The following is a 26,263-nucleotide window of genomic DNA, read 5'->3' as shown; positions in this document are numbered from 1 at the left end:
CTGATGAGGGTATCAACCTGATTGCCATCAATTTAAATACATTTAATAATGCTGTTTCTTCTGGGGGACGTCACACGTTCCTTCTGTCAGTGCAATGTCACACTAGAGGAAATTACTACAGCTCTGCAGCAGTCAAGGTGACCATGCCAGAGACATGGAGGACATTGTAGCCCCTGGATGATCATGTAGGCAACCTGGCAGTGCCAATGGGGCAACCCTGGCACTGGGGGAGGGGGGGGGGGATGGGAGTTTGCCAGTGACAATCAATGTGGAGAGGAGGGGAAATTGCCAGTGAAAATAGATGGTATGGGTATCCCAATGTCCATTGAGGAGGTAAGAGGGGCTTGTCTCACAACATTGAGATCAGGGTGCCCGTTAAAAACCTGATACTTTTTCATTTTCTGGAAAAATTCCACCCTACATCATAAGTTATAAATTAGATAACTAGGTCGATGGGTAAGCTTTTCCTTTTGTCTTTTCCACTTGCGGAGTTTTGTTCTACAGGAGTCTAAAAGGAGACTGAGATTTAATCTTTTGACTTTGCTAAATGATTTACAAAGAAATACAATTGATGTTTTAAAAAAACTCACCTCATAATAAGTTACAGTGCAGACTTGGATTAGTGCTGTGCTATCTTGAGGCATTCTCATTTTACCACACACTATATGCCAAGAGCAATGAATGACTAAGTTCTTGTCCTAAGATGGGGATCCATACAAAATGAAATCTATCCCACCACCCAATGTCTAACGCTGATGTCATGTACTAATGTGAGGCATTTTAAGCATTGTATTGATTGGAATGACCTCATGCTTTGTGCATTTAGTTGAAATTTCATCTTTTAGGTAGCTTCAGTGGAGTCATGAAACTTTTAAGTTAATCCACTGACTGCTGTCAAATGTAAGCACTAGGCATTATATAGTCTGACAGCAATGACTTAATAGATAGGCTATCAGAACAAAGCTAGACTGCTGCCCCACAGAAACTAAATAAAATCTCAGAGGAAGATTGATATTTCTACTCACTTCATGATCATATGTCATCATTTTAAATCCATTAGAATATTGCAGATAAATCAAATTATGGCCAAGGCTATATCTGTTTGTGGCCACGCAGAAAGAAATCTCAGGAAAAAAAAGGGCTTACATGCACAAAGTTCAATATTCCCAATGTGCACTGATGCTGTACAGCCCTGTTCGCCACAAGCACATTTTTGAAAATCATAGGGAGCATTCTCTCAATTGCTCAATTATGATGGCCATGGGATGGCATCACAACTGCTTTTGGGAAATTGTCGTATGGTCAGCCTGTCAGATCAGCAAGCTTCTAACTAAAAATATCAGCAACTCCAGGCCTGTGTGAACTCAGCTAAACCTCATTATAATTGGCCTCACTCACTCCATCCTCTATATAGAGATGGGCAAGATGTACCTTTACGACATGTTATTCTGGTACAAATTTGACAATTCTCTGTTCTTTACCAACACCAATCTCCCACTGCGAAGGAGAATCTTTGCAATCTTTTTGGCAATATATGCTCTTCTTAATCCAAAGTCACTTAATTTGCTGCTAATTCAAAATTCTGGACTGTGGTTCTCATAATGCTGCATTATTTATGCACTTAATTAGAATTATTGGACAATTCAAATGTTCCAGTCCAGAAAAAAAGACTTCAAACTATCAGGAATAAACTTCACAAGTTGTCAAGTACAGAAAGAAACTGCAACTACAAAATTCACAAATAAAATATCCATATACTGATGTTGGGAATAAAATGAACCATTTCCATTATCTGCGTTTTAGCATTGAATTAAAACAGATCATACCACCCATTGCACAATCAAGCCTTTCCATAGGTTTTTAATGAAAACAACCCTTTGGCACAAATTACACAACGAGTCTGCAAAGGACCATCTGCTGCTGTGCAATCTGGTAATCCCCAGAAGTGCCCATTTCACATCAATCTGTGTGTTAACTTTAACTTAAATTGTAATTTGGTCGGTGAGAGAGTTCCAAAGAAGAAAGTTGAAACACCCGGCGAATCTTTCACCAATTCCACAGTAGGACAAGGAGGGAGGTTGCACTCAGACTGAAGCAATAAGAAAGTTAGAATAGGATTGGAAGAATCCATAAAAAAGGAACAGGATTTTGAAGTAATTGCACTGGGGGACAGCACGTCAATGGAGATCCGTGGGATAGAGATGATAGGTGGGGAAAATATCACTTCATGACAAAAGCAAAACTTACAAATAAAAAAAACTACTTTAAATAAGAAGCTGCTAAATGAATTCATAATTGCCAATGTCAATGATCTTTGCCACAGCAAAGAAAGTTTGGTTCATTTATTACAAAATTTTGGCACCTTTCTATTTGTACACCAGTTACTTGACCCATGGTGAGACTCTGTGCCGTTGTTTTACAGTTAACAAATGGAGCGAGACTTTCAAAAGCACAAAGCCAACCAGAACTAAGATTAAAACCAAGATTAACCCTAGGCAATGGGATTACAGATCGCTGTGGCACATTTTCAATTCACAAAATAAACAATCTAGAAAACAATGAAAGCCCTCCTGCAACATGTTTAGGAAGTGACAATAAAGGTATATTCTTACCAGCAGTTAAAACAACAGGAAACCAGAGAAAGAAAACAAAATAACAAGGCATCAAATTGTCAGCAGTCATCCTAACTCAGTTGGTAACACACTCACTTCTATTTCAAAAGGGTTCAAGCTCCACATCATGAATGGAGTACACAAACGAGGCTAACGGTCTACTGTGGTTCTGTAAAGTTTATTTATTTATTAGTCACAAGTAGGCTTACATTAGCACTGCAGTGAAGTTACTGTGAAATTCCCCTAGTCGCCACAGTCCGGTGCCTGTTCGGGTACACTGAGGGAGAATTTAGCATGACCAATGCACCTGACCAGCACGTCTTTCGGACTGTGTAAGGAAACCAGAGCACCCGGAACCCCCACAGACACGGGGAGAACGTGCATTCTCCACACAGACAGTGACTCAAGCCGGGAATCGAACCCGGGTCCCTGGCACTGTGAGGCAGCACTGCTAACCAATATACCACCATGCTTAAATATTCAGCTGGAAGCTGTTCAAAAACAGCCCAATTCTTTTTAAAAATAGGCCTTTAGAAACAGAGGTATTGTTTTTGGGCCCACAAAGAAATTCTGGCCCTTTGCCAGCATGCTTGACACTCCCCTGCCCAGCAGGCTGGCTCAGTATAGGAGCCAACAAATACCTGCCCTCCCACAAGAAAATATAAGCATCAACATGTCCTTTAAAATTATACCAGTAAAATTTTAGTTCACTAATTATCAAGCAATCAACAATATTTATATGTAAAATATCCCAAGGCATTTCACGGGAGTGTCATCAGTGAAAAAAAAAATTATACCAAGCCAAAGGAGACATTAGGACCATGAACTTGGCCAAGGGGGTAGATTTTGGGAAGCGTCTAGCAGAGAGGGACATAGAGAGGTAAAGAGTCTTAGCGGGGGGATTCTAGAGCCTAAGAACCAAATATTGAAGGCCCAATTGCCAATATTGGAGTGAAGGATCACAGGGTTACACAAGAGGCTTGAATCGTAAGATTGCAGAAGTCTCAGATGATCGCAAGTCTGGAGCAGGTCATATACAGATAGGGAGGGCCCAGAGGAAGAATTTGACACAGTAGTGAGAAGTTTAAATGTGAGGCATTGATGAACTGGTAACCTATGTGGTCACATGGGCAATGAGTTAACGTGACTTCATGGGAGTTGGGGTGCAGGCAGCAGAGCTTTCGATGAGCTCAAGCATCACCAAGATTGGAAGATGGACGTTGGCGAAGAGAGCATTGGAATAGTCAATCATGCATTCAACAATGATGACAACACCAATTTTGCGAAAGTCATTTTCATTTATAAAGACAGAAATGATACAACTGAATACCAAAAGAGGCGGCTAATTATTCAGGCATTTACCGAATGCATGTGGAGAACTGACTCTAATTTTATCAGTACACATATGAAACAATAGCCAAACAGATATTATGTATGGCTGCATCTGTATGTTTAAATTACAAAGACCATCAGTGGTATGACAGAATCAAGGGTAAAAATTCCAGGTGGAAGGGATCCTTTTCATTATTCTGGTGCCGGGCCATAATTCAATTTAGAGCACTGATTTATCAGGGTTTCACTTCATGCATCTTCCCCGTGAAACTGCGTTCCGGGGAAGTGCTGCTTCGACTTCCTTCTGTCTGGTTATATTAAGGACTACCCAAAGAATTCTGCCCAACCCCTCCCTCAAATGCCCAGCCGGATCCATCATGAGTCCCATTCTGGGTCTAGAAAGAAAATAGCTATTGATTACTCCTTAGGATGACAGAAGTTCTGGAAAAAAATTGAAAACAATAATTGCCATTTTGGGCATTTTTTCAGAGAGACAGGGTCCTGCTCATGATAAAAACAAAATACTGCAGATGCTGGTATCTGAAACAAAAACAGAAAATGTCAGACGAAGGGCCAGAGAGACTCGAAACGTTGGCTCTATTCTCTCCCCACAGATGCTGTCAGATCTGCTGAGATTTTCCAGCATTTTCTGTTTCTGTTTCAGGGTCCTGCTCATGTTTTTGTCTCCTCAGTATGCTGGGTATCTCTGTTAAACACCATAGTAGGTGTAGATATCCATCCAGAATATGCAATTGACCATGTGCCCTGGATCTGGGATAGTCATCGGCAAACAAGGTGACAAACCTCAACTCTGTCCTGCCACAATTCCGCCTTCTCAAAAGAGTCAACAGAATTCCTTGTCTTCTAAATATTCTATCTAGTAAGCCATCGAACCACCAGTTGAAGATATGAACTAGTAACTGAGGTGGGATGGGGGAAGCCTCCAATATTTCACCCTAGCCTAATTGTAAACAATCATGGTGACAAATGCCTGATGCACTTGAACACACAAGGGAGCGTTAGGTAAAACTCTGTCTTGTCAGGGAAGGGTTGGGAGAAAGTAGATCTATTGGCTAATGACTCCCTTCATCCTTGACCCCACAACATGCTTTTAATTGCCTGATCCATTCTTAATTCTCTGGAGTGTACCTCAGAATGGCTTCTCATACATTATGCCAAACTCTTCAAAACTGCCCATCATGATCATTGTCAAGTCATTGGCAAACAACTGAATGACGATTTTTGCACAACAGCATAATTTATCTTAATCACTTAACCTTTTATGAGTGCACAGAACAGTGTTCAAATCTACTTACAAACATCTACCCAGGAATATCAAAAAATAATCAGACCTCACTCGGTAGGCTGATCCTCAATTGCTTTCTCAATTGCTCCCCCACCCCCCAAAAAAGTGTCAGAAATAACATATGGCAAAGCAAACCTAGATGAAATCAACCCTCTTCAGCCCGGTTTAAATATAGGTCTCACTGAAACTAATCCAGGTTTATTTTAGATTTCTGCTTGTGCAGCAACACAAAAGCGAAAATGACTTATAGCAACCTTCCTCCGCCATTAATATATCAGAATAAACTTACGTTAAAAACACATTAAACAAACTGCAGGTAAAGCAGATATCAAGATTCACAATTTGACACCATTTCAACTCTGTTAAAATTGGAGCCTCGCTCACTGAGAGCACACATCGGAACTTTGGACATAACCTGCACACGATTCCCTGTCCATGGTCAGAAAATCAAAACGAGCAAGGACCCAGGTCTCAAATACACAATGGTGGGAGAGAACGGTTACTGGAAGCAAAAAGTCAAATTACTTTTCTACAGAGAGATGCAAGCAAATAACTTTACACTAATTCAAGCTGTATTTAATTATTTTCATAAATGTGCTCCATCCTAAATATGGATTTTACAAATTAATTTAGATAAGATTGAACTGCCTTCTTGTACTGCTGCAGTCCATGTGGTGTAGGTACACTCACAGTGCTGTTAGGAAAGGTGTGATGAATAGGTGCAGAGAAGTTTAGGGTAGGAATGCTAAAGTTAGGATCTAGGCAGTTGAAGGCTTGGCCAATGGAGGGGGAAAGGAAATTGGGGATGAACAAGAAGCCTGAATTTTCATCCCTAACTCAGGAGCGCAGAGTTGGAAAATTCCTGATCCTGAAATCTGACACAGGCGGAAATGTGCCAAACGGTCGCATTTCCATTCCGGGGGCACAGGGGGAGGGTTGCTAGCCCAAGTTGGGTTCACTTCCCCCAGAAAGAGTTTGGACGCAGACAGGGACTGCCGATTACCAAGGTGGGCTGGTTAAAAGATCCACCTTGGTGCTCTGGGACTTGGTCCCAATTGTAAAAACATTAGAAACAAAAACAGTCCTTGCGCTATCACCCTGCACATCTCATCACCCCCATTCACTTCCTATTCCCCATCTTTGCCAACCTCAGCCACTTCATGTCCGCCATTCAAACTGTGAATTTGCAGGCTCCCACTGTCAATCCGGTGACTGGATGCACAGATAATGACCAGCATGGCAGCAGCATGATGCCAATGAGGTCAATGGAGGGGCCAGTTAAACAGCATTTTCGCAACGTGATGGCAGCTTGCCTGAGGTGAACAGTGTCTGCAGCTCATCTCCTCATAGGAGACAAAAACACAACAGGAGGTCAGAGTGCCATTATCTGACTTGGGGGACTCGTGTCTTAGGAAGCGCAAGTCCTATACAGAACATCTACAGACAAATGTAATCATTTGGAGGTGTTGCCCCTGTTCCCCCAAGGTCATTCTGTCTGCTATCTATAGGATGCAGTTAACACCATTAGGTGTGGACAGTGTTTAGATGGTGAGAGGCAGTCAGAATATTGGCTTTTATTCTTTCCTTAGCCAAATTTAACTCAATTAATAAAATGAAGGTTGGGCTTGGCACCTTTCCAGTGTCTGTGAAGATCCTTTATTAACTGAATTAGTAGGGATACTTCAAGGAATAGTTTATTTAATTCAATGCTGTAGAAAATAGGTTTTATATGCAGAAAATATTACACCAATCAAAATGATCACTTGAATGGGAAACCATTTCATTCGTGACAAATCATAATAAAGGTGTTTAAATTTACAAAATTGCTCAAAATATTTTTGGCTTTTAAATCATTTTACGCATCGTAGTAAACAAAACAGAAATTTTGATGTTAAAACTATCCTGTGTCATGTTCCAGCACATTGCAAACTTTCAGACAATGCTTTAAAATTCTGCATAAAAACACTGTTAAAATGGCTGCTGCTGACACACATGTGGACCGGAATCTTACCACCATTCATGCCGGTGGGATTTTCCCATCCTGCTGCGGTGAATGGAGGAGATTTGGCTGGCCACCAAATTCTCCAACTTTGCTGCAGCAGGCTTGTGGCGCGGACGTCAGGTAAGGTCACGCCCGTGAACTTTGGCAATATCAGCCCCAGACAAGTCCTGAAATACAGGCCAATACCTAATTATGTATGGGCATTCACAGCTTTCTCAGAAATTCATACATCCCTTTGTTCAAGGTGGAACAGCAGCGAAAGGGCTGTGGCATTCCAGCGTATCCTTTCTTTCTGTCAAAAAAGATACACTGAAACACAATGTGTATTCGACCAATGTGAAGGCATCACCATCAGCCTCCCACCATTTTACGACAGTCCCTCATCTGAACCCAGACTGGATATATTTCAAAAGTATCAAATAACAACACAAGATTTTTATCGACCAGGCCATCCACCTTAGTTGCAAAAGGACTTTGGGCTTGTAACTGGTCACATGGGTGAGACAGGCATGTTTGTTGCCTGCTCTTAGGTTAGCAAGAATCACCTCTGCCGAGACATCAGAAACCCACCGAACCAGCGGCCATCAACTAAGCAGCCAAGGCAATAAACAGCGATACCTTGTCAGTGGAAGAGGGACATTTCCTCAAACTGTTCCAAATTCAAATTCACCTGAGAATCAACCTCTTGGAAATTCAACCACAAGAAGCCTCATAGCTTACTGAGAACCCTCTGCTCACAAGAATTCCACCTCAACTAAAAGCATTAACTCATCTAAGAAACTACAGGCCCGCCATGAAAGAAAGAATAATACCATTATACACTACTCATTTTTTTCCTTCATTTGTGTCTCCTCTGTCCAGATGATAGTGTGTGTGAGTTGAGTGAGCGAGCATCGCGTTTTTCTAAACCACCAGAGCAAGTGTGGAATTAGAAATAACCTTGTTTATTTTGAAACTCAGCTTGCAGCTGGGTTTATTTAAGTTGGGACAGTTTCTTTGAGGGAAAGAAAACACGCAGCCACCCCCTCCCTGTACAAACACTTTGATCAAGGACAGCAAGAAAACACACATATTTTGCCTGTGGGCACCTGTAAAATTCTCTCATGTCTCCCATATAATTTGACAATATTACAGCTGCTATCATTCTACACAAATTTGTTGTTTAAGGAGACACTACTGAACTATGAAAGTGTCATTTTAGGTAAGTGGTTGAACTGAAAGTGCATTGAACATGGACTATTTGATATTTTAAAAATAGGTAATGTATGTTTACAAAGAGAGGCTGGTCTCTCAGCTCAAGAGCTCTGTTCTGAGAGCACACCCAGGGTGTTCCGACTGTGCTGCTAGCTGAGCATTTGTAAATGCTGTAGAACAACAGAGGTAAGACAGGAACTCAACATTTTAAACGCACAAAGCAAGTTTTCTGATGACAGTTACTGCTGCTTAACAGCCAGCAAGCTGTAAACTGCTGCCTCATCCTATGCCTGGGTCACGTTCACTGACCTACTTTCCACTAGGCTAGACTTCATAGTACTGTATTATGTGTGCTATGACCCGCTGCCCCCAAACACCCATTTGTCAGGCTGCAGAACCACACTGCATCAGAGTTATTCTCCAAAGTTGATACCTTTAGCTGTTTGCATTTGGAAATAATTATTAAAATCTTTAAAGTCACTCACACGAAGACAAAATGTCAGTGAGTTTAGTGGGCTAGTTGACTACTGCCACACCTAACCCTTTCCTTACTTGATGGTCTCGCTCGCAAACTTCCACATCATTGGGTCAGTAACAGGATTGGGAAGCCTGATTTATTTCACTTTCCCTAACCCTCAGCCACTGGAGCTGATCTCAGCAGAGACCCGGATACAAGCCTGGGACTTTGCAGGATCAATAACTGCTCTTTCCATTAAGTTACAGATCTGTCAAAGAAATCCAATTCCACTCGTTCAGCTCAATCACTGAGTAAAACAAGTGAAGAGGGCACTCTGTAGAATGCATGGCTCTGCCACATGCGTTCATTCAACATTAGTGCAATTATGCAGTTCTTCCTTGGGACTTTTCCCTGCCAGATTGATAACTACAAAGCTTAAAAGCAAAATAAACCTTTTTTATTTGAATAATACAGCGGATGCTGGAGATCTGAAATAAAAACAAAGTGCTGGAAAAGCTCAGCAAGTCTGGCAGCAGCTGTGGAGAGGGAAACAGAATTTACATTTCGGGGGTGATTTTACCATTTTCATTCTAAGTGCTAAATCTGGGCGCAATTCAGATTCGACCTGGAAACCTGTTCTCAGACGTCCCCATACGCACTTAGCCTGAAAAAAAAGTCGCGAGTCTGAATCGCACTGTGGGTGGAGCTTATCGCGCCCAAAACACTGCAGCTCCGATCGGAGCCTTCAACTGCGCATGCGCAGTGAAAAATAAATTTTCAAAACATGCCCCCATCACATTGCTCCCAGGCCGCAAAAAGTGGGTAAAGCGACCTGGGAGCAATGGCCCCCTCAGATATCACCCCACCCTGACAACATAACTGTCTCCCTTATTCACTCACTCCCCACCCCTGCTACCCAGACCGATCACAACCCCCTGCCCCCCTCCCCCCCCCACTGACCACCTGCAGAGTGGCAGCTGACCCCCTCTGCCCCTGCCCCCCCATCAGAGATCCATCTGCCCCTTCCCCTCTACCAGAGAATGATCTGGCCCTCCTCCTCCTCTCCCAACCAGAGATACATCTGACCTGACTCCTCCTCCCTCACCAGAGAATGATCTGGCCGCCTCCTCCCTCCCCACCCACCAGAGAGTGATCTGGCCCGCCTTCCCCCATCACCACCACCAATCTGAGTTAGAGAGCCGTTGGAAGCTTTGAACTTCCCTCTTCAGAAGCTGGAGCGTCCGAAACAGGCCTTTTCCAAGCATGTCTGTTTCACGCCGAATCTGGATGGGAGAATGTGATGGTAAAGGGGGAAATGCAGGTAAGATTGGGCGTCCAGTCCATTAAGTCAATTTAAATGCATGCAAACGCGCCCGTTCGGGCTCAGTTCGTTTTGTAACCATTTTCGGGCCTTGGTAAAGTGGGCATCTGCGCGGACAGGGGCACGGATCACGCTAATCGCCTCACACCCGACTTTACCAAGTTTTCACGCCCACGCAATGGTAAAATCGGGTCCCTCAAGTTTAATATGACTTTCTTCTTCTCTTCCTTCAGTGGCAAAAAAACTACTGATCGCCAGATATTGACATAATTGTACGATCAGTATCAGTTGTTCCGACTGGTAAAACCATGCAGTGTAACTATTCATATAAGATAAAATACTACTTTAAACTGTAAACATAGTATGATCAGCCAAATCCAATCTTCAATTACACCTATTAATCATTATAATCGAGACAGTTGATGCTTCTCCTATGTTAACTAAACTAACCGTTACACTTCTGTTACATGGAAGTACTTTTTTCAAGATTATTTTTGTCCTGTTTGGTTGTAAATGTATGCCTTGAAGAAAAGCAATTAAAAATCTCCCAAATTAATATATTTATCTAAGATGTTCTTTACTTTTGTGTAAAGATTAGATTTTAAAGCAAAGAATTGAATTCTCTATCACTATATCACATCCTCCACATCCCAGCACCTCTCTGTCAGTATATTATGGCCAGAATTCTCCAGCTGTTCACACAGACGGGATTCTCTGGTCCCACAGCGGCGCACCCCCTGTTGCAGGTTTCCCAGCAGCATGAGGTGGCTTCAATGGGAATTCCTATTGATAGCAACTGGACCAGAGGATCCTGCCATCAGCAAACGGTGAGCCGTCTCCCGCCGCCAAGAAAAGTGAAGGCGAAAGAATCTCGTCCTATATCCAACATGTCACTTGTTGGTGATGTAGACAAACATGGCAGCCAATTTGTTGACAGCAAGGTCCTATAAACAGCAAATGAGATGAATAACCCAATTATCTATTATTGGTTAAGGGAAGAATGCTGATCAAGGCACTAGAAGAACTGCCTACAACAAAAGCAAAAGACTGTGAATCAAATTCTGGAAATCTTTCATTAGAACACATTTGAATTAATGACCTGAAACGTTAGCTCTGTTTCTCTTTTCACAGATACTGCCTAATGTATTGAACATTTTCTGCATATATTTGAGAATAATGCTCTACTCTGCAATGGGATTTCTTATTGACTGCACCCCATTCCGCTAGGAAACTGGCGGTGGGGTTGTGCCATCGGCAGAACCGGAAGATCCCACCAGCGTGAACAGCAGCAGAATTCCGGCCAATATCTTTAAACGATTTATGTTGATCTAAGTTTGCAGACTGGGCCTTAGTTTAACTTCTCATCTGAAGGCTGATTAATGCATCTGATAAATGCAGCACCCCATATTGTGAACTGAAGAATCAGCATAGATTATATGTTCAAGTTTGCAATGTGACATGAGTCCACAATCTTCTGGTTCAGATGTAAGAGTGCTATCAACTGCGTCAAGTTGATACTGTAATTAAAAAAGTATTTTAGCTGTTAAAGTAGTGAGCCATAAATGTCAGAATTTCTAAAGGACCAGAAATCCAGAGAACGAGAGCTCAAATCCCACCATTAAAGTTTGTGAATTTGAGTCCTTTTTTTAAAAATCAGACAATAAAAAGTTGGTACCAATAAGATGACCTTGATGTCACTGGATTGTCACAAATGCCAACTGGTTTATTAATATCCTTTAAGAAAGGAAACTGCTGATCTTACCAGGTCTGTTCTACATGCGACTCCTATCCCCCTCACTAATGGGATTTATTCTTGTGAATATGTAAGTGGTTGCAGTGTAGTTGATGTTGTCTACATGGACTTTAGCAAGGCCTTTGACAATGTACTGCATGGTAGGTTGTTGCATAAGGTTAAATCTCACGGGATCCAGGGTGAGGTATCTAAATGGATACTAAATTGGCTTCTGTCGGTGGTTGTCGGGGTACATGTTCATAGTTCCTTGAAAGTGGAGTCACAGGTGGACAGAGTGGTGAAGAAGGCATTCGGCATGCTTGGTTTCATTGGTCAGAACATTGAATACAGGAGTTGGGATGTCTTGTTGAAGTTGTACAAGACATTAATGCATTCGATTAATGCATTCAATTGCCCCTTACATGTTTTTTTTTCCATCCGTACCCTCAAAGATCCTTTTAAAGTATTAATCCCTCCTTCCCTAAAGAACCTCCCAATGTCAGTCCCAGTATTGTCATTCATTGGTTGAAACATATGTCCCCTTGTCCCAATACGAGATAATGCTTAGACTGATCTGAATTACTTTGTTCAATACCTTCTACACTTTTACAAAGTCCTTTTTTCAGTCACCGCTTTTCAAGACTGAAGAGACTGAGTTCCTCTTTAGCCCAAACAAGGACAAATTTGAAAAGCTGTGCAGGAGAAACTAAATGAAAGTGGATTAAAGGAGAACAACAAAGAGAATAGGAAAGATATATTGGAAGAAAACAAAAACATGTAAGGTTCTGTCAAATACCACATGGAGAACAGAACCTCTGCCATGCATGCACAAGTGGGTCAATTGTGAGATGCTGAATTGAGTACCAAAACTCAAGTAAGTTTCAGACGAAGAGAGAAAGAAAGATTTGCAGAACTCCTGTCCCCACCCCTTCAACTCCTCCTGAGGCACAGGTGGGCCTCTGAAAAATAACAGCAGACAAGAAAGTGGAATGCTATATACAAACATGTAGCCTAAATTACCTCGGGGGGATCGTTTCATTTCTTTGTGCATTTGATATGTTATTTATACAATTATATAGATAATCAGGTGGGTCGGAAATAAATTGGTGCTGGGGCCATTTCAGACGAAGAGGATTCAGTGATGCTATTGCTTTATATTTGAAGCCTTTTCAAATGAAATTTTCAGCAAATCACAATAGTTGTTTGAGGAATGGGACTTTGTTTCTTTTCTGCTACGGACAAAGTTAAGATGCCAATCTTAAGATTTAAGGGCCAATTATAGACTCCACATGCTAAACAAATGGATGGAAGATCATGGGAAACACAACAATAGTTTCCCAATTTATGACTCCAGCATGAAGGGCTGCGTGGCAGGAGTACACAATTGTGAAGACTTCATGCTGTGTAGTACACCATGAGAAAAGTAATCAATTTCAGCTCCAAGGAATTCTTAGGTGGGGCAGCAGGAAGGCATCTCCTGTAGGCACTGGACAAAGATAGTTATAATGGCTTCCATCAAGAGATAGATGCCTACAAACTGAAGCTGTCTGAAAATGAAACTCATAAGGGAACTGTTCCATCGGAGCTGCGTCTAATTCACAGTCTCTTGAATTTTGAGAAGAGAGACTAAAAGACTCCTTTCCCAGCCATAAACAAACAAAACAAGTAATCAATTTTCTACAGGACTTTGACAAAATAAACTTCACCTTTCGTGCAGACACTTCGTATTCAGGCAGGAGAAATATCCGTAAAAATAAACAAAGGTTGGATTTTGGGGTAGGAATACCGCTGAGACTATTAACGCTCACCATTATTAAGTAGTAAATTGGACAGCAATGTTTTGCATCCAGACTTATGCACTTAAACGTAGCAATCACAAACTTGTTGACCAAGTCCCCTTGCTTGTCCACGAGCTTAACTACAGCAGTACTTTGCCAAGAAATTCAGCATTCGTGAAGGGCATTCAGCTGTGATGCTTATCCACTATGTACCCAGTAAACATACCAGAAAGATTTATCCATTCAAGTCCAACTTAATTTTTAACAGCATGAGAAGTCTTAATTCCTGCCGAACAACTTGCTGGCACATAAAATTTACTTTTACAAGTATGGAATCCCATTCTTTCATTTATCAATTACTATTGGAGACGCAAGAAAAAAAACTATTTTGTTTCTATCTTTCCTTACTAGTTCTTTTATCTCACTCTCTTAATCCCAACTTTCTTCCCCTCTTTTTGGCTGGGTATTACGGGGGGAGGGGGACGGGGGGACGGGGACGGACACCTTGTTCACCTGACAGAAAGCCTTGACAGTATTTAACATAGATTAAGCAATTGACCACCTAGCATCTCAGTTCCAGAATGATATTCTGTCCTTAAGAGCTGCCAGCCAATTAGAAGTCCAGCAACTCCTCAGTTTCAGCTGGTACTTCACCCGGCTCAGAGTCGCATCATGGACACCACCCTGGGAACCTAGTGAGTGTGGTCAGGGGTTGTCAGTCAAGCAGGGCCCAGATGGAGGAGATTGGTTTGGGGAGGTGGGGCTTGGATGGTTGGTGGGGGCAGGATGGCTGTATATGTCGAGGCAATCCTTACTATCGGGGAGCCCTCCTTGGCTACAGAGTGTGCAATGAGTAGAGCACCTTCTGAGCTTACTCAGAGGCCAGCAGGGTTGACCTAGAAGTCTCTCTATGTGACTTCATAAGGGCCTCAATTGACCACTGGATGGAAAGGTCATCTGCCAACTCCCCTGCCATTGGCAAAATGCCGGTAGACTCTAAACTGGCAGTGGGAAGGTTACGGAGATATGCTTCTCAGCATCTTGGCATCACCACCACCCACCAATTTTGGCAGCTGTTAATTGTAGCAAATAGCAATCAGCTTTCAATTGCCACTGGCCATGGTATTCGGGCCAATTAATGTCAGTGGACAGGTTCCTGAGGCTGCAGACTCAAGGAGAGATGGGCACTGCCACTGTAACAGGTGACTGTGTGCATGTGTTGGGGGGGTGATTGAAAGGGCGGGGGGGGTAACGACTGAACAAAAACCTCACAGGACCCACAAACAGCTGTCACCAAGCCACCTCTAGCGACCTACTAGGCATTGGCTTCGGCATGAGAGGGTGTCTATCTGCTGCTGGTGTCCTCAATCTTCCCACAATTGGGAATTTAAGTATTCAAATTGATTGCTGCTGATGACTGACCTCTGGCTAAGTTACATGGAGGCGGTAAGCAGGGCCAGTGACCTGACATCTTCATTTCAAAACCTTTGTCCTTCAAGCCTGACTCTGCAGAACCAGGAAGATTCTGCTATATTTTCCACAGGAGGCAGTATGTTTAATATGGTATTTACTCTCTCAGTTGCCATGATTGTCAATCAATGGAAAGAGAGGAATTGTTCCACCTTGCATATTTTATTTTACAGAATACTAAACCAAGAGAAACAACTGAGAACCTGGTCTTGACTTACTGACATCATGCAAGATAGACTGCAAATTACTTTTCAGTGACAATACCGCTTGGGAGTCTGTGAAGACTGCAGTGATCAACAGTAAATTGTAAGAAAAATAGATACCACTGTACTATACTGCTCTACCACTAGAGTGGCTCACTGATAATATTAAATTGATTTATGATTGAGGTGACGCCGTTATTGGAAAGCTCGAAACACAAGTGTAGCTTTAGAAGTCACCCTTTTACTAATTACCTAATGGAAATATTTTTACACTGGTTTAACAGGGTAGAGTGAATTAAAGGATTTGTAAATTTCAGAATAATTTACCTGTCATCGTAGCTCACCACAATGAGATAGCCACACCTCAGTGTGAATCAGCAACTTGAGGGCAGAAAATTAGAGGGGTTTTTTCAAACCCCTCCGATCAGCGAAATTGGATAAAATTTGATAAAGTGTATTGCATGGGGTGGAAAGAAAAAAAATGTAAAAGAATTTCAATCAACGTAAAGAAAAATTGTATTGACTGAAGGAGAGGAGTATTTACAATGGGAACACATTTACAAGTTGGGCCTTGCTGTTACTTCCAACTCACATTTGTAAACCTCTGCTGCCAGTGTGGAGGTCATCAAAATCTCCAAAATACACAGAACACGGCTCTATGGGTATAAGGAGACCCACGTTGTTTTGCAGGAGGCACATGTGGAACTCATACACATTTATCCAGAAGCTTCTAATAAAGGCTATGTTGAAATAAGAATGCAGTCCATCCTCAATGCATTAAACAGTGCTGGGTCTATTTAAGTCACTATTTAAGTAGTTCAACAGCAAAGACATCCTTTGCCACCACCTTCAAATCTAGACAATACACAAAAGAAGTAGGTGGCATAATGAAGTTAACAGTCTGAAGAGGGGTTATCTGGACCAAGTTGGGATCAGGAAAGAAGAGGAGTGCTGTGCAGTAGTGCTTAGACACACTACCAGGCAGGCTCACTGAGGAGTCTACAGGTTCCAGACCATCGTCTCCAGCAGAAGAAAATGTCAACACTATTGGGGTTGCTGTTGGTAATGCAGAGACTGCCTCTTTTCATCAATGCAGGTAATAACTTTATAAATCATGACAGGCTTTCACTATTAATTTTATTTGCAAAATTCAGAGTCATCTGCTTCTGGATTTTCTTTATAGGAAAGCAAGAAAGGAAGCATCAAGGATTAAGTCAATAGAAAGCCTGTCCCTCTGGTAATCTGGCTCCTTTTGACTGCTACTTTGGCTAAGAGATAATGGCCATGGTCTAGCTACCACATTAGCTACGGACGCAAATCCCGTAACGATTGCAAAATCTTACATGAGGCCCAAAGTAGGGTTTGCGCCGGCGAGATCGCGATTTGAGATCTTCCCCAACCCCTAACGGTGACACGATCACGTTCATACATTTTAATCAATTAACATGTACTTACTGGCTTCAACATCATAATATCCACCCACACCTTATCTTCCCACCCAGTAGGCAAGACAATATGCCGCCGCAAATCATTACTGGTTTACAGAAATGTAAACGAGTCATGACGACCACACTGGGGGCCCGGAAGTAAGTATAGCCCCAAGGTGGTGAGGTGCATGGCCAGGCAATACCCAGGTTGGCACTGCCAGGGGCAGGTCCTCTGGAGAGCCTCCATTGGGAGGGGTGGTTTCCCCTTAGGTATGGTGAGGAGGAGGGGGAGAGCCACAAATGCCTGCGAGGGTGGGGAAGTTGGAGAGGGGAGAACCCTGATGCCTGCTGGGGAGGGGGGGGCGGGTGCACGATGTTGCCATTGTGGTGAGGCAGTGCTGATGCTTGGGGCCCTGATGCTTGTGGAGGTCCCAATTTCCTGAGGGGGAGGGGGGGGGGCATTTTCTTTAAAAATGGCACCCTGATCTTGGCCCTGATTCATGGCCTTGGAAGCCTCAGCAACTTGAAATCAAAAAGCTGTGTGCATACCTTGGGGTTGTATGCACAGCTGTGCAGAATGGAATGTGCCGCAGGTAACAGAAAATCTCTGCTAGAGAATGGAATGATTTAAAAGTCTGCTAGGTAACTGGGGAGCATGGAGGTTAAGATGACCTGGCACTTCAGAATTTGCACAGGCAGGAATGTAGATATTGATCACAGGGCTGCCTGAAATCACCATGGTAAGAAGTCTCACAACACCAGGTTAAAGTCCAACAGGTTTATTTGGTAGCAAATACCATAAGCTTTCGGAGCGCTACTCCTTCGTCAGATGGAGTGGAAACGTGCTCTCAAACAGTGCACAGAGACACAAAATCAAGTTACAGAATACTGATTCTCTGTGCACTGTTTGAGAGCACATTTCCACTCCATCCGACGAAGGAGCAGCGCTCCGAAAGCTTATGGTATTTGCTACCAAATAAACCTGTTGGACTTTAACCTGGTGTTGTGAGACTTCTTACTGTGTTCACCCCAGTCCAACGCCGGCATCTCCACATCATGAAATCACCATGCCAGGGATGATCTTCAGGTCTGCCAGCACTGGAAGGGGCAGTCCAGCCACGATACCCCAACTCCCACAGGAGTGGCGAAATCAATCCCTTGCCCTCAGCCTGAGCCCACACAAGCCCCAGGACCCTTGAGGGGGCAAATAGCCACTGGACCCATCTCCTTGAGCCCTTGAGGCCCAAGGTGTCAGGCCAGGGTGTCAATGCCAGGGGGGGGGGGTTGTGCACAGTTGACACTGCCAAGGTGAGTGGCCTGAAGGGAGGCTGAGGCGTAAGGGGCAAGAGGGCCGATTGGGGGAGGGGGGGATCTGAGAGGGAAGGGGCCTGTGGAGGTTCGGGTCACCCTCATGCATATGTGGCGTGGGTGGGGTGACCTATTATTTGTGGGTGGAGGGGAGGCTGTCCCTCTTTGGTGAGGGGTTGGTGGTGCCCCTGTAGTCAGTGGGAGGGGGCATCTTTTTATGGGAGAAGGGCCTGATCCCAAGGGTGAATATTGGGGCATCCTTTAAAAATGGCGGCCCAGTCTTGGAACAGCGGGGCTGGCCGAAGAGTGCTCAAAACAAGCTTGGTGGCATCTTTGATTTGGGTGAATCCCACCTGAAAGACGCTGTCAGCACCTGCGGGAAGCACTCCGGCATGGGCACTTTGGCTGCGATTCTCCCGAATTGGGAATAAGTCCCACGGTGGGGTGGTAAAGTGAAGCAATTCCCGCTACAGCGGTTGGCGGAAAAGCACACAAAATCTCCTGGCCCCAACCTCATTTACTATGTACCCGGGTCTATCACGCCATATTCAGTTGTGGGGCAGGGTGATGGCACGTTGTCCACCGTGGTGTCCGGTGCCAGATTGAAAAGCCATCCAACAACGCTAACTACTGAAGAAAGGTGGTGAAAAATCGAATAGATAGATCTCCGGGAGCACTCTGAGACCAGAGGATGAACCTCCTGAAAACAAAGGTGGACACCCTCCAGGACACTGAATTTTGAAAGTCCACCTGCAGATGCTGCCCCCCCCACCACCCCCCCCCCTCCTCCCCTCACTGCCACAGCTGTCCAAAGTCTAACATTGCACGCGGCCTCCATCCTGAACTCTAGAGGCAGCCCCAGGTATTGTTCAGATGAGTCCTGACACCTGCATTCCACATTGTTCCGAACATGTTTCACGCTGGCTAGTTTTCCCACTAGCATTGCCGAGAATCTGGCATGGAGGGTGTTGGGCCTTCATCTTTATCCCATTAATTGGATGTAAAGGAAGCTCACGCCAGACACTGGTAAGCTTTCCAACTTGTCATGGTAGGCACCAGCAGAAGATCTCGCTGTAAATTTCTGCCGGCATTAAACCGATTTCTGGGCTTCCCACCATCTTCTTCCCCATGCCTACCACCGAGCCTGCGATGGGGAAAATTCTGTCCTGTATGAGATCATTCTCATTCTTTCATCAAAAAGTTCCTTTGGTATCTGTTGTAAATTTATTTTATCTCTCTATTCTGGTTCTATCCGTCTGCTTTATTTTCAATTAATACACTCACTTATCTAAATAGCCTAATATTTTACATATTTCAATGAAGGTCCCCTTAACCTCATTCCTAGAAGATTAAGCTTTTAAAATCATTCCTAATAGCTCAATCCTCCCCGCGTACAGAAATTATTAATCTTGTTTTTCTCTGTGCTTTGTCTTTTTGTAGCCTGAGGAACAGGGCTGTACTTTATTTATAAGATCACCTTTGTGTCCTTGAGTGTATAATTCAGAAGACTACAAAGTGCACTGGAGATGTGAAACACCATCCTTATGCCAGTTGAGTTCTAAAAGAATTAACTATAAGTGCAGCATAACTGTAGTTGAGAATTGCATTATAGAACTCTTCAATGATTATACCTAGCACCATAATCTTAGTAGATTTGCATTCCACTGTTCTAGCTACATATCCATGCATCTTGTACTTTAATTGCTTCACTACAGTGCATAGAAATTGACAGTGGTGTGTCTACCTCAGATCTATTTGAGTTGTCCTGTGCCAGTTCTATTCTAGTTATGTTGCTCTTATTTCACACAATAATATTCAACATTTTTTCCTCGGTACATTTTCAAAACATCTTGACAATGTGTTGAAATTCCTTAAAAGTCATTTTTTTAAACCAATTTCCCCCAAATTGCTCAGAATTGTAAGATGGTCTGACACTTCCTACATATTTATGCTCGTGCTGACTACTGAGATACTGCTTGGATTTAGATCAGGTTTTTTTTTTTAAATAGAATCTTCTGTAGCACATGTTCCTGTTGACCTCCAACAGCCTGATACAATCACTGCTGATCTCGCTATCGTGGTACACAAGTGCAAACATTCATCAGACATAACTCGTTGGTTTTTTGTGATAAGAAATACCTGACTTTGTCCTGTTTGCTATGCAAGTTCACTAAGTTTGATCATTCTATTCCATTCCCTGGTATGCTCCATTACATTCCAAGAGTCCGCATCGTCAGTGAACCAATTAAGTCCAGATCACTTATTCCTGTCAGAACTTCATCATATCTGGACAGCAATGAACAGATTCTAATTTTAAACCAAACCACTATTCAGCAAATCACATCTTGTGTCCCTTTACTGGCTGATTTTCAAGAAAAGTCTCAATCTTGAAGGTACATTTCCAGCTAACCCAAGCAAACTCTGAATTTGGAAAACAGTTTTTTTTTCGGTACTCAGATCTTGCTTGCTTAAAGCACCGTATTCGACAAATATGGATTGACAAATATAACAGAAGTGTATGATGTGCTTTAGGTAACGAAGATACACAGCACAGCTAAAATGATACTGGCAATAACAGATTCCTTTAAGCAAGTTGAGCTGCGTACTATAATTTGCACTAAGCTTCCCGACTGGTACAACAACTTCATTCAGGCAGCAACTAAGGTACACAGACCAGGAACGTTCAGATTCAATCCCCCAGTTCATGATGAGTTAGCTTAGCTCAAACAGTAAAGTGGTTAAAATGTCCTCCGTATCCCAGAGGGAAATAGGAGTTTTGGTTTGTGATTGTTATACAACAACCCCTGTTAGTTGTACACCCGTGGAGCTGCATGAGGTTGGAATCATACTTTGCTGTGATAAGATATGGTGGTCAAACAACCCACTCATACTCACTATCGAGGCTTACAGATGGCTGACACCATGGAAGCCGATCAGCATCTGTGAAACTGTGCCACAGCAAGAAGTCAACAGCTTCAGGGAGGGACGAATGGATAGAAGGAGGTAGGAAGGTAGAACAAAATTTGGTTGGAGAAAATAAAATATTGTAGACAATCAATTTACTAACATGTTTAATTTGGAGAAAGTCATACACTTCATTTTTCTATTTTGGAACATTAGGGACCTGTGTGCATCTTCTTATGGATATCATTATATTTAAACTGCAAATCAGGCACAGGGGTTAAAAGTTAGTTAGAACATGAAAATCATGGCTCTGGGCTAACCGTTGACACAAGGTAATAGATTTGTTATTTTTCAGCACATCTTTAATACTTGAATAAAATATGCATTTTGATTTGAATGATTTATTGTCCATACTGCCCCATGTTAGTATCCAGACATTAATGTCCTTCATCCCACATTCAATCCTCAGTCTGGATAGTCTGTAATTGTCCACCAAGCACAGTTGCAAAGGTCAAGTTTTACTTTATGTAAACAAATTAAACCTTTTAAGGATGGTATTTTGTCTGGTGCTTTGAGAAATAAACGTTCATATAATATGTATATTTCTCTAAGTTTGCAATGCTAAATTTTAAACAGAATAGAAAAAAAAGTGCATCACAAGACAATCAAAAGCTCAAATAATACATCTTATTAGTTTTCCAAACAAATGAATTACCTACCCCGAGGGCTGAATAGTCACTACATTCTGAGTGCATATTTAACAGTCCATTACCCCGCCTCCAATGGGCCTTCACTCCAGCATAAAATTGACTCCACTTCCAATTTATCCTGTGCAAAGAAAATACTAGAATTAAAAACAGTTAAACAGAAGACTACATTAGCCTGTCTGGATAGATAGTCTCACAAAATAGAGGAGAACATAAGACGTCTTTCCTACTCTTATTCCAATTAGTAACTTTCTATTCAACTTCTAAAGTTTACCCGAGAAATTCAGCCAATTAATAAGTATCTTCCAAAAATGCTCATGTAGTTTCCATTGAATTTCTTTTGCCCATTTTAAAGTTATGAATGTAATTCTCCCAAAAATTTCTAAGTGTTATCCCCAGCAGGAAGATTCCCGCTGGGAGGAACAGTGCAATTTAGTTTGCAATTCAACAACATTCAGAAATTTTTTTTTCGGAGCCTGGGGAGATTCTCATTAATTTCTCCCACAGTTAGAACTTTTCTTGGATGGGGATCTAAAGACGCTGGCAAGACTGGCTCCTCAGAGATTGGCATCCTTTTTAAAGGGTGTCCCAATCTCAAAATTAAGTTGAAGGTTCCCCTGTGTCCATAGGCATCTTGACCTCGGCAGACATGGGGAACACTCCCAGCCCTTGGCCCGATAGGGACATGCTCCTCCCCATTACTAAATATCTGGGTCACACAACCCCCGTCTCCCCACCACCATCACCCATGCATGACGGTGACCCAGCCCAAGCTCCCCCCCCGCCCCCAAACTCGCCCACCCATCCATCCTTGACGGTCACACCCCTTCAGACATTCCCTTTAAGCCCAGCTGTTGCCAGTGCCACTCTAGCACTGGCATCCTGACACCCTGGAAGAAATCAACAAAGCAGCTGAAATTCTCTGGTCTTGCATGCCCTGCTACCGCTGCCAGTGAGAATAGAGAATTTGGCACTCCGCCAAATCTCTATTCACTGCAGCGGGGCCGGAGAATCCCAGCCACAGACGAAGTCGGAGAGTTACAACCAGCATATTTAACTGAGATTTAAATATGCTAATCTGGTTCTTGCCCTCACTGAGCATGAACCAGGTTAATTTAGGGTGCAAGGCGGGGAGAATCCCAAAGGGATTTCTCCCCAGTGTTAAACATGCTATGGCTCCTCCCCCACTATGCCCCATCCCCGTGCAGCCCAGGTGGACTCTGCGTATGAGTGCGCGGGGCCGGAGAATTGCCCCCAGTATTTCCCTACTTTTCAGTTACCTTTATGTTACAAGCAATATTTGGCCAAACAAACAGTGGTAAACATTAGGGTGCTTTGTCTTGCATTTCCAAAAGGCTTTTCGTTAAGTTCCACATGAAGGGTTACAATTTAACTTCGAAGATATGGGGAATACAAGGCAAAAATCCACATCTGGATTCTACCTGCCCTTATTATGCATGCCTGGCTGAGAACCCAGACCAGAAAAAGCATTAGTTCAGCAGGGATTCTTGTCAAAACAAATGAAGTGGATTAGTTATTCAGCTTGATTTACATCATTAACGGTTATAATAAATTGTTTTTTCTATGATCTCTTTTGTCAATGCGTCAATGTTTATTTGGACAATATTGAGAGGTGTCAAGTGTGAAGTGTTTGAAGCCTGTTATTGACTGATCAATAATGTAGGAACAACATTTCTGAATGGATATTTTGTTTCTCAGCAGTGCCACACTTGCCGTTGTCAAACAGTTCATTCGTTACGTACATAGTGAATATTGGGTTTTTAGATATGGAAGAGAAATGAGTTGGCATGGAGAGTGCGAGGGACCATGGGGAGTGGGTGGGGAGGGGGAATGAGGTAGTGTGAGGGCTAGAAGGACTTATTGCTTTTATTACCACCGAGACAAAAATCCAAACAAACAAGTAACCAGCCCACCTCAGCACTTGCGCACCCCCACCCCCCCGCCATTGGCTGCTTAGGATCTGCTTCTGAAGTTGGTGGACCCAACCCCATCCTGACCAAGCCCAACACCGACCTCCCCCAGAATGAAAATTGTGTTTGACTGGACGCTTCAAACGGAGACAGGTCTGCCAAGTCAGGAAATTTCTGGGCTTAAGCTAGCCACTTTGGTTACAAAAATCCAGCCCCGATGCAGAATGTGATCACCACAGTAACTAGAAATTTCCTCCCCCGCTAATACAGTTACTTAACCCATTGAAACAGTACAAAGGATGTACATTGAGAGCAGGTTTTACTTTTAAAGATGCCTTTTAAAATATTCAATAAATGCTTTTTCTTGCTCTTATTCTGGATTACTTTCTCCCAAGTAATGTTTTCAAGTCAAATCTTTACTTGGGCCCCACCCCTGCTGTAAACTAGACATTACCTTATACAAGTATGAATCTGCTGCATTCCTCTGTCTAGTTGCTGTTGAGTAAATTTTCTACGCTCCTCACACTGCCTGAGTATGTTTTTGTGTACATGATCTCACATGACTCAACAGATCCATCTTGAGTAGATCAGGCCAAGTTCAGTGCCTTCCCAGGAAGGAAGAGAAGAGTTACTTTGTAAAGAGACCTGAAGCAAAGCCCTTTTGCTGGCTCAAATTACTCACTTGTCAGGCCTGATGGATTTGGCTAAAAATAAAAGGAAACGGGCCGAGAAAAGCAGATGAATGAGCTCAGCAGTTCCTTAAATAGGCCGTGCCACTGCTCGAGTTCAAAAGCAATGATCTCTAAATACGACCTCTCATGCTGTACTTGTACGGTTACTGACACAGGGGTAGCATTCTCACTACAACCAGGAAGGTGAAATATGCTTATGTGAACCTTAATTAAATCAAACAGCTCCAAAACAAAATAGTTCGCACTAATTATAGAAATAAAACATTTAATTAATGCTAAAGCCTTTTTGGATTGGGGAAAACAAACAAAATAAAACACACTTTTGCAATCATGCCTAATGCGTTCTTACCAACAGCAAGCACACAATTTGCTTAGGGGACACAACAACAATTAAAATTCCTGACACCAACCAAAGAGCATTGAAACATGATGTAAGGATTACAATCGGAGATCTGTAAGCACTTTTTTTTCTCTTAATAGCAGATGCCACATGTTTAGCTTTTCCACAGGCCATTCGGGGGCTTCATGATACCATCTGGTTCCTATATGCAATGATAACTGTACTTCCCCGAGCAGCAGTAAAACCTTGGCATGATTGTTCCACTAATTCCTGTGCTCCCAAAGCAAACCTCACCTCATCTAATATGATACTTTAAACAGATTTTTTTTTGTCTTAATTACTCAGACAGGCAAGGGATCTTTCTAACAAAAGCACATCGAATAAGAGAACTGTAGCAGGAAGAACATGAACTCACAGACACGATCAGACAATGAACAGGAGCTAAGCATAACACAGCACATGTCCACTGTTTAAAAATATAGTCCTTATATCATTCTCGCAGTGTTAGTCACAGCATAACAAAAGCCCTCTTACAATTGGGAGGCTGTGATGTGACCAGAGAAAGACATTATCGTGACTAAATACAGAGAGCCTGCACAGATTTACCTGCATTTAATATGGAGGGGAGGGGAGTTGGAGGGTCATCATATGAAATGACATCATAACCACATTCTTCTTAAAAGCAATATAAACAAACAAAGCGGAGCAATTCGTCCAGCAGTCTTAGGTGAAAATAAATCCCTAACATAAAATTATTAACTGCACAGCATTTTAAATCTTCTTACTGAAATACAATAATTCTGGAAAGTTAAGCATCCTTAAGTAATACTGGCTAAAATCCTTGGTACTGCTGGTATTACAAATCAGCTATTATGTCAATGAGTTCATAGGCTGAACCTCAGCTCCTTGCTTTATCTATCAAACCCATGACTTTAATTACTGCAGCAGTTTACTCAAACAGATAGGATGACATAATTTTGGATATAGGTGGAAGTCAGGATTTTGAACTATTTTGAGGACTATTTTAAAGGATAAGCCCGTGAGCTTCTCAGAAATCACAAACCATTTTATACCGCAGTCTCAGTGTACCGAGTGTGTATCACCAACATTCAGCACCACCAATTATGGGGCAAAAAAATGCACGAAGGAGGTACAGTGTGGAAACAGTCCATTTCGGCATTTACCATCCACAAAAGCAAATAGTTCTAATCACATTTACTCATCCTATGTTCTATTTCCATGAACCTTCATAATTTTTTCCTTGATCTACATATACAAACTAATCTTGAAAGTTGACACTTTTACCTCCTAATCTTAAATCTTTCTATAAATCGGTCTCCCCCTCTGCCTCTTTTCTCCAGTGTATCCCACCCATGCCCACACTTACATTTAATAACTGTTGGGGTCAAATTCTGTTGGTGTGGCTCACAGTAAGTTGGAGAGCACGTTGTTTTATAAAAAAACAACAGCATTGTGCTCTCTAACATCCTCCTACTAAAGTGCATAATTAGGTCACTTTAAGAATACCAAACCTAACTAATTTATAG

General features: G+C 42.5%; 1 protein-coding gene across 4 annotated transcripts in view; it reads right to left on the bottom strand.

The window, feature by feature from the left end:
- bach2b (BACH transcriptional regulator 2b) overlaps window positions 1-26,263 on the bottom strand; it is a 249,770-nt gene that overhangs the window by 144,242 nt on the left and 79,265 nt on the right. For 2 of the 4 annotated variants that reach the window (XM_078212660.1, XM_078212662.1), the window contains exon 2: window positions 21,766-21,874. The exons of 1 other annotated variant lie outside the window; for it this stretch is intronic. In XM_078212660.1, coding sequence (XP_078068786.1) covers window positions 21,766-21,801 — 36 coding nt within the window. In that variant the 5' untranslated portion in view covers window positions 21,802-21,874. Of the gene's footprint in view, window positions 1-21,765; window positions 21,875-24,138; window positions 24,202-26,263 lie in introns of those variants that run through there. One more of the 4 variants, XM_078212659.1, reaches the window with a different exon arrangement.

This window comes from Mustelus asterias, chromosome 5 (assembly GCF_964213995.1).
Source record: "Mustelus asterias chromosome 5, sMusAst1.hap1.1, whole genome shotgun sequence".
NCBI classification, from domain to species: Eukaryota; Metazoa; Chordata; class Chondrichthyes; order Carcharhiniformes; family Triakidae; genus Mustelus; species Mustelus asterias.
The sequence above is the reverse complement of the archived record's forward strand: the minus strand, read 5'-3'. Positions and strand labels throughout refer to the sequence as shown.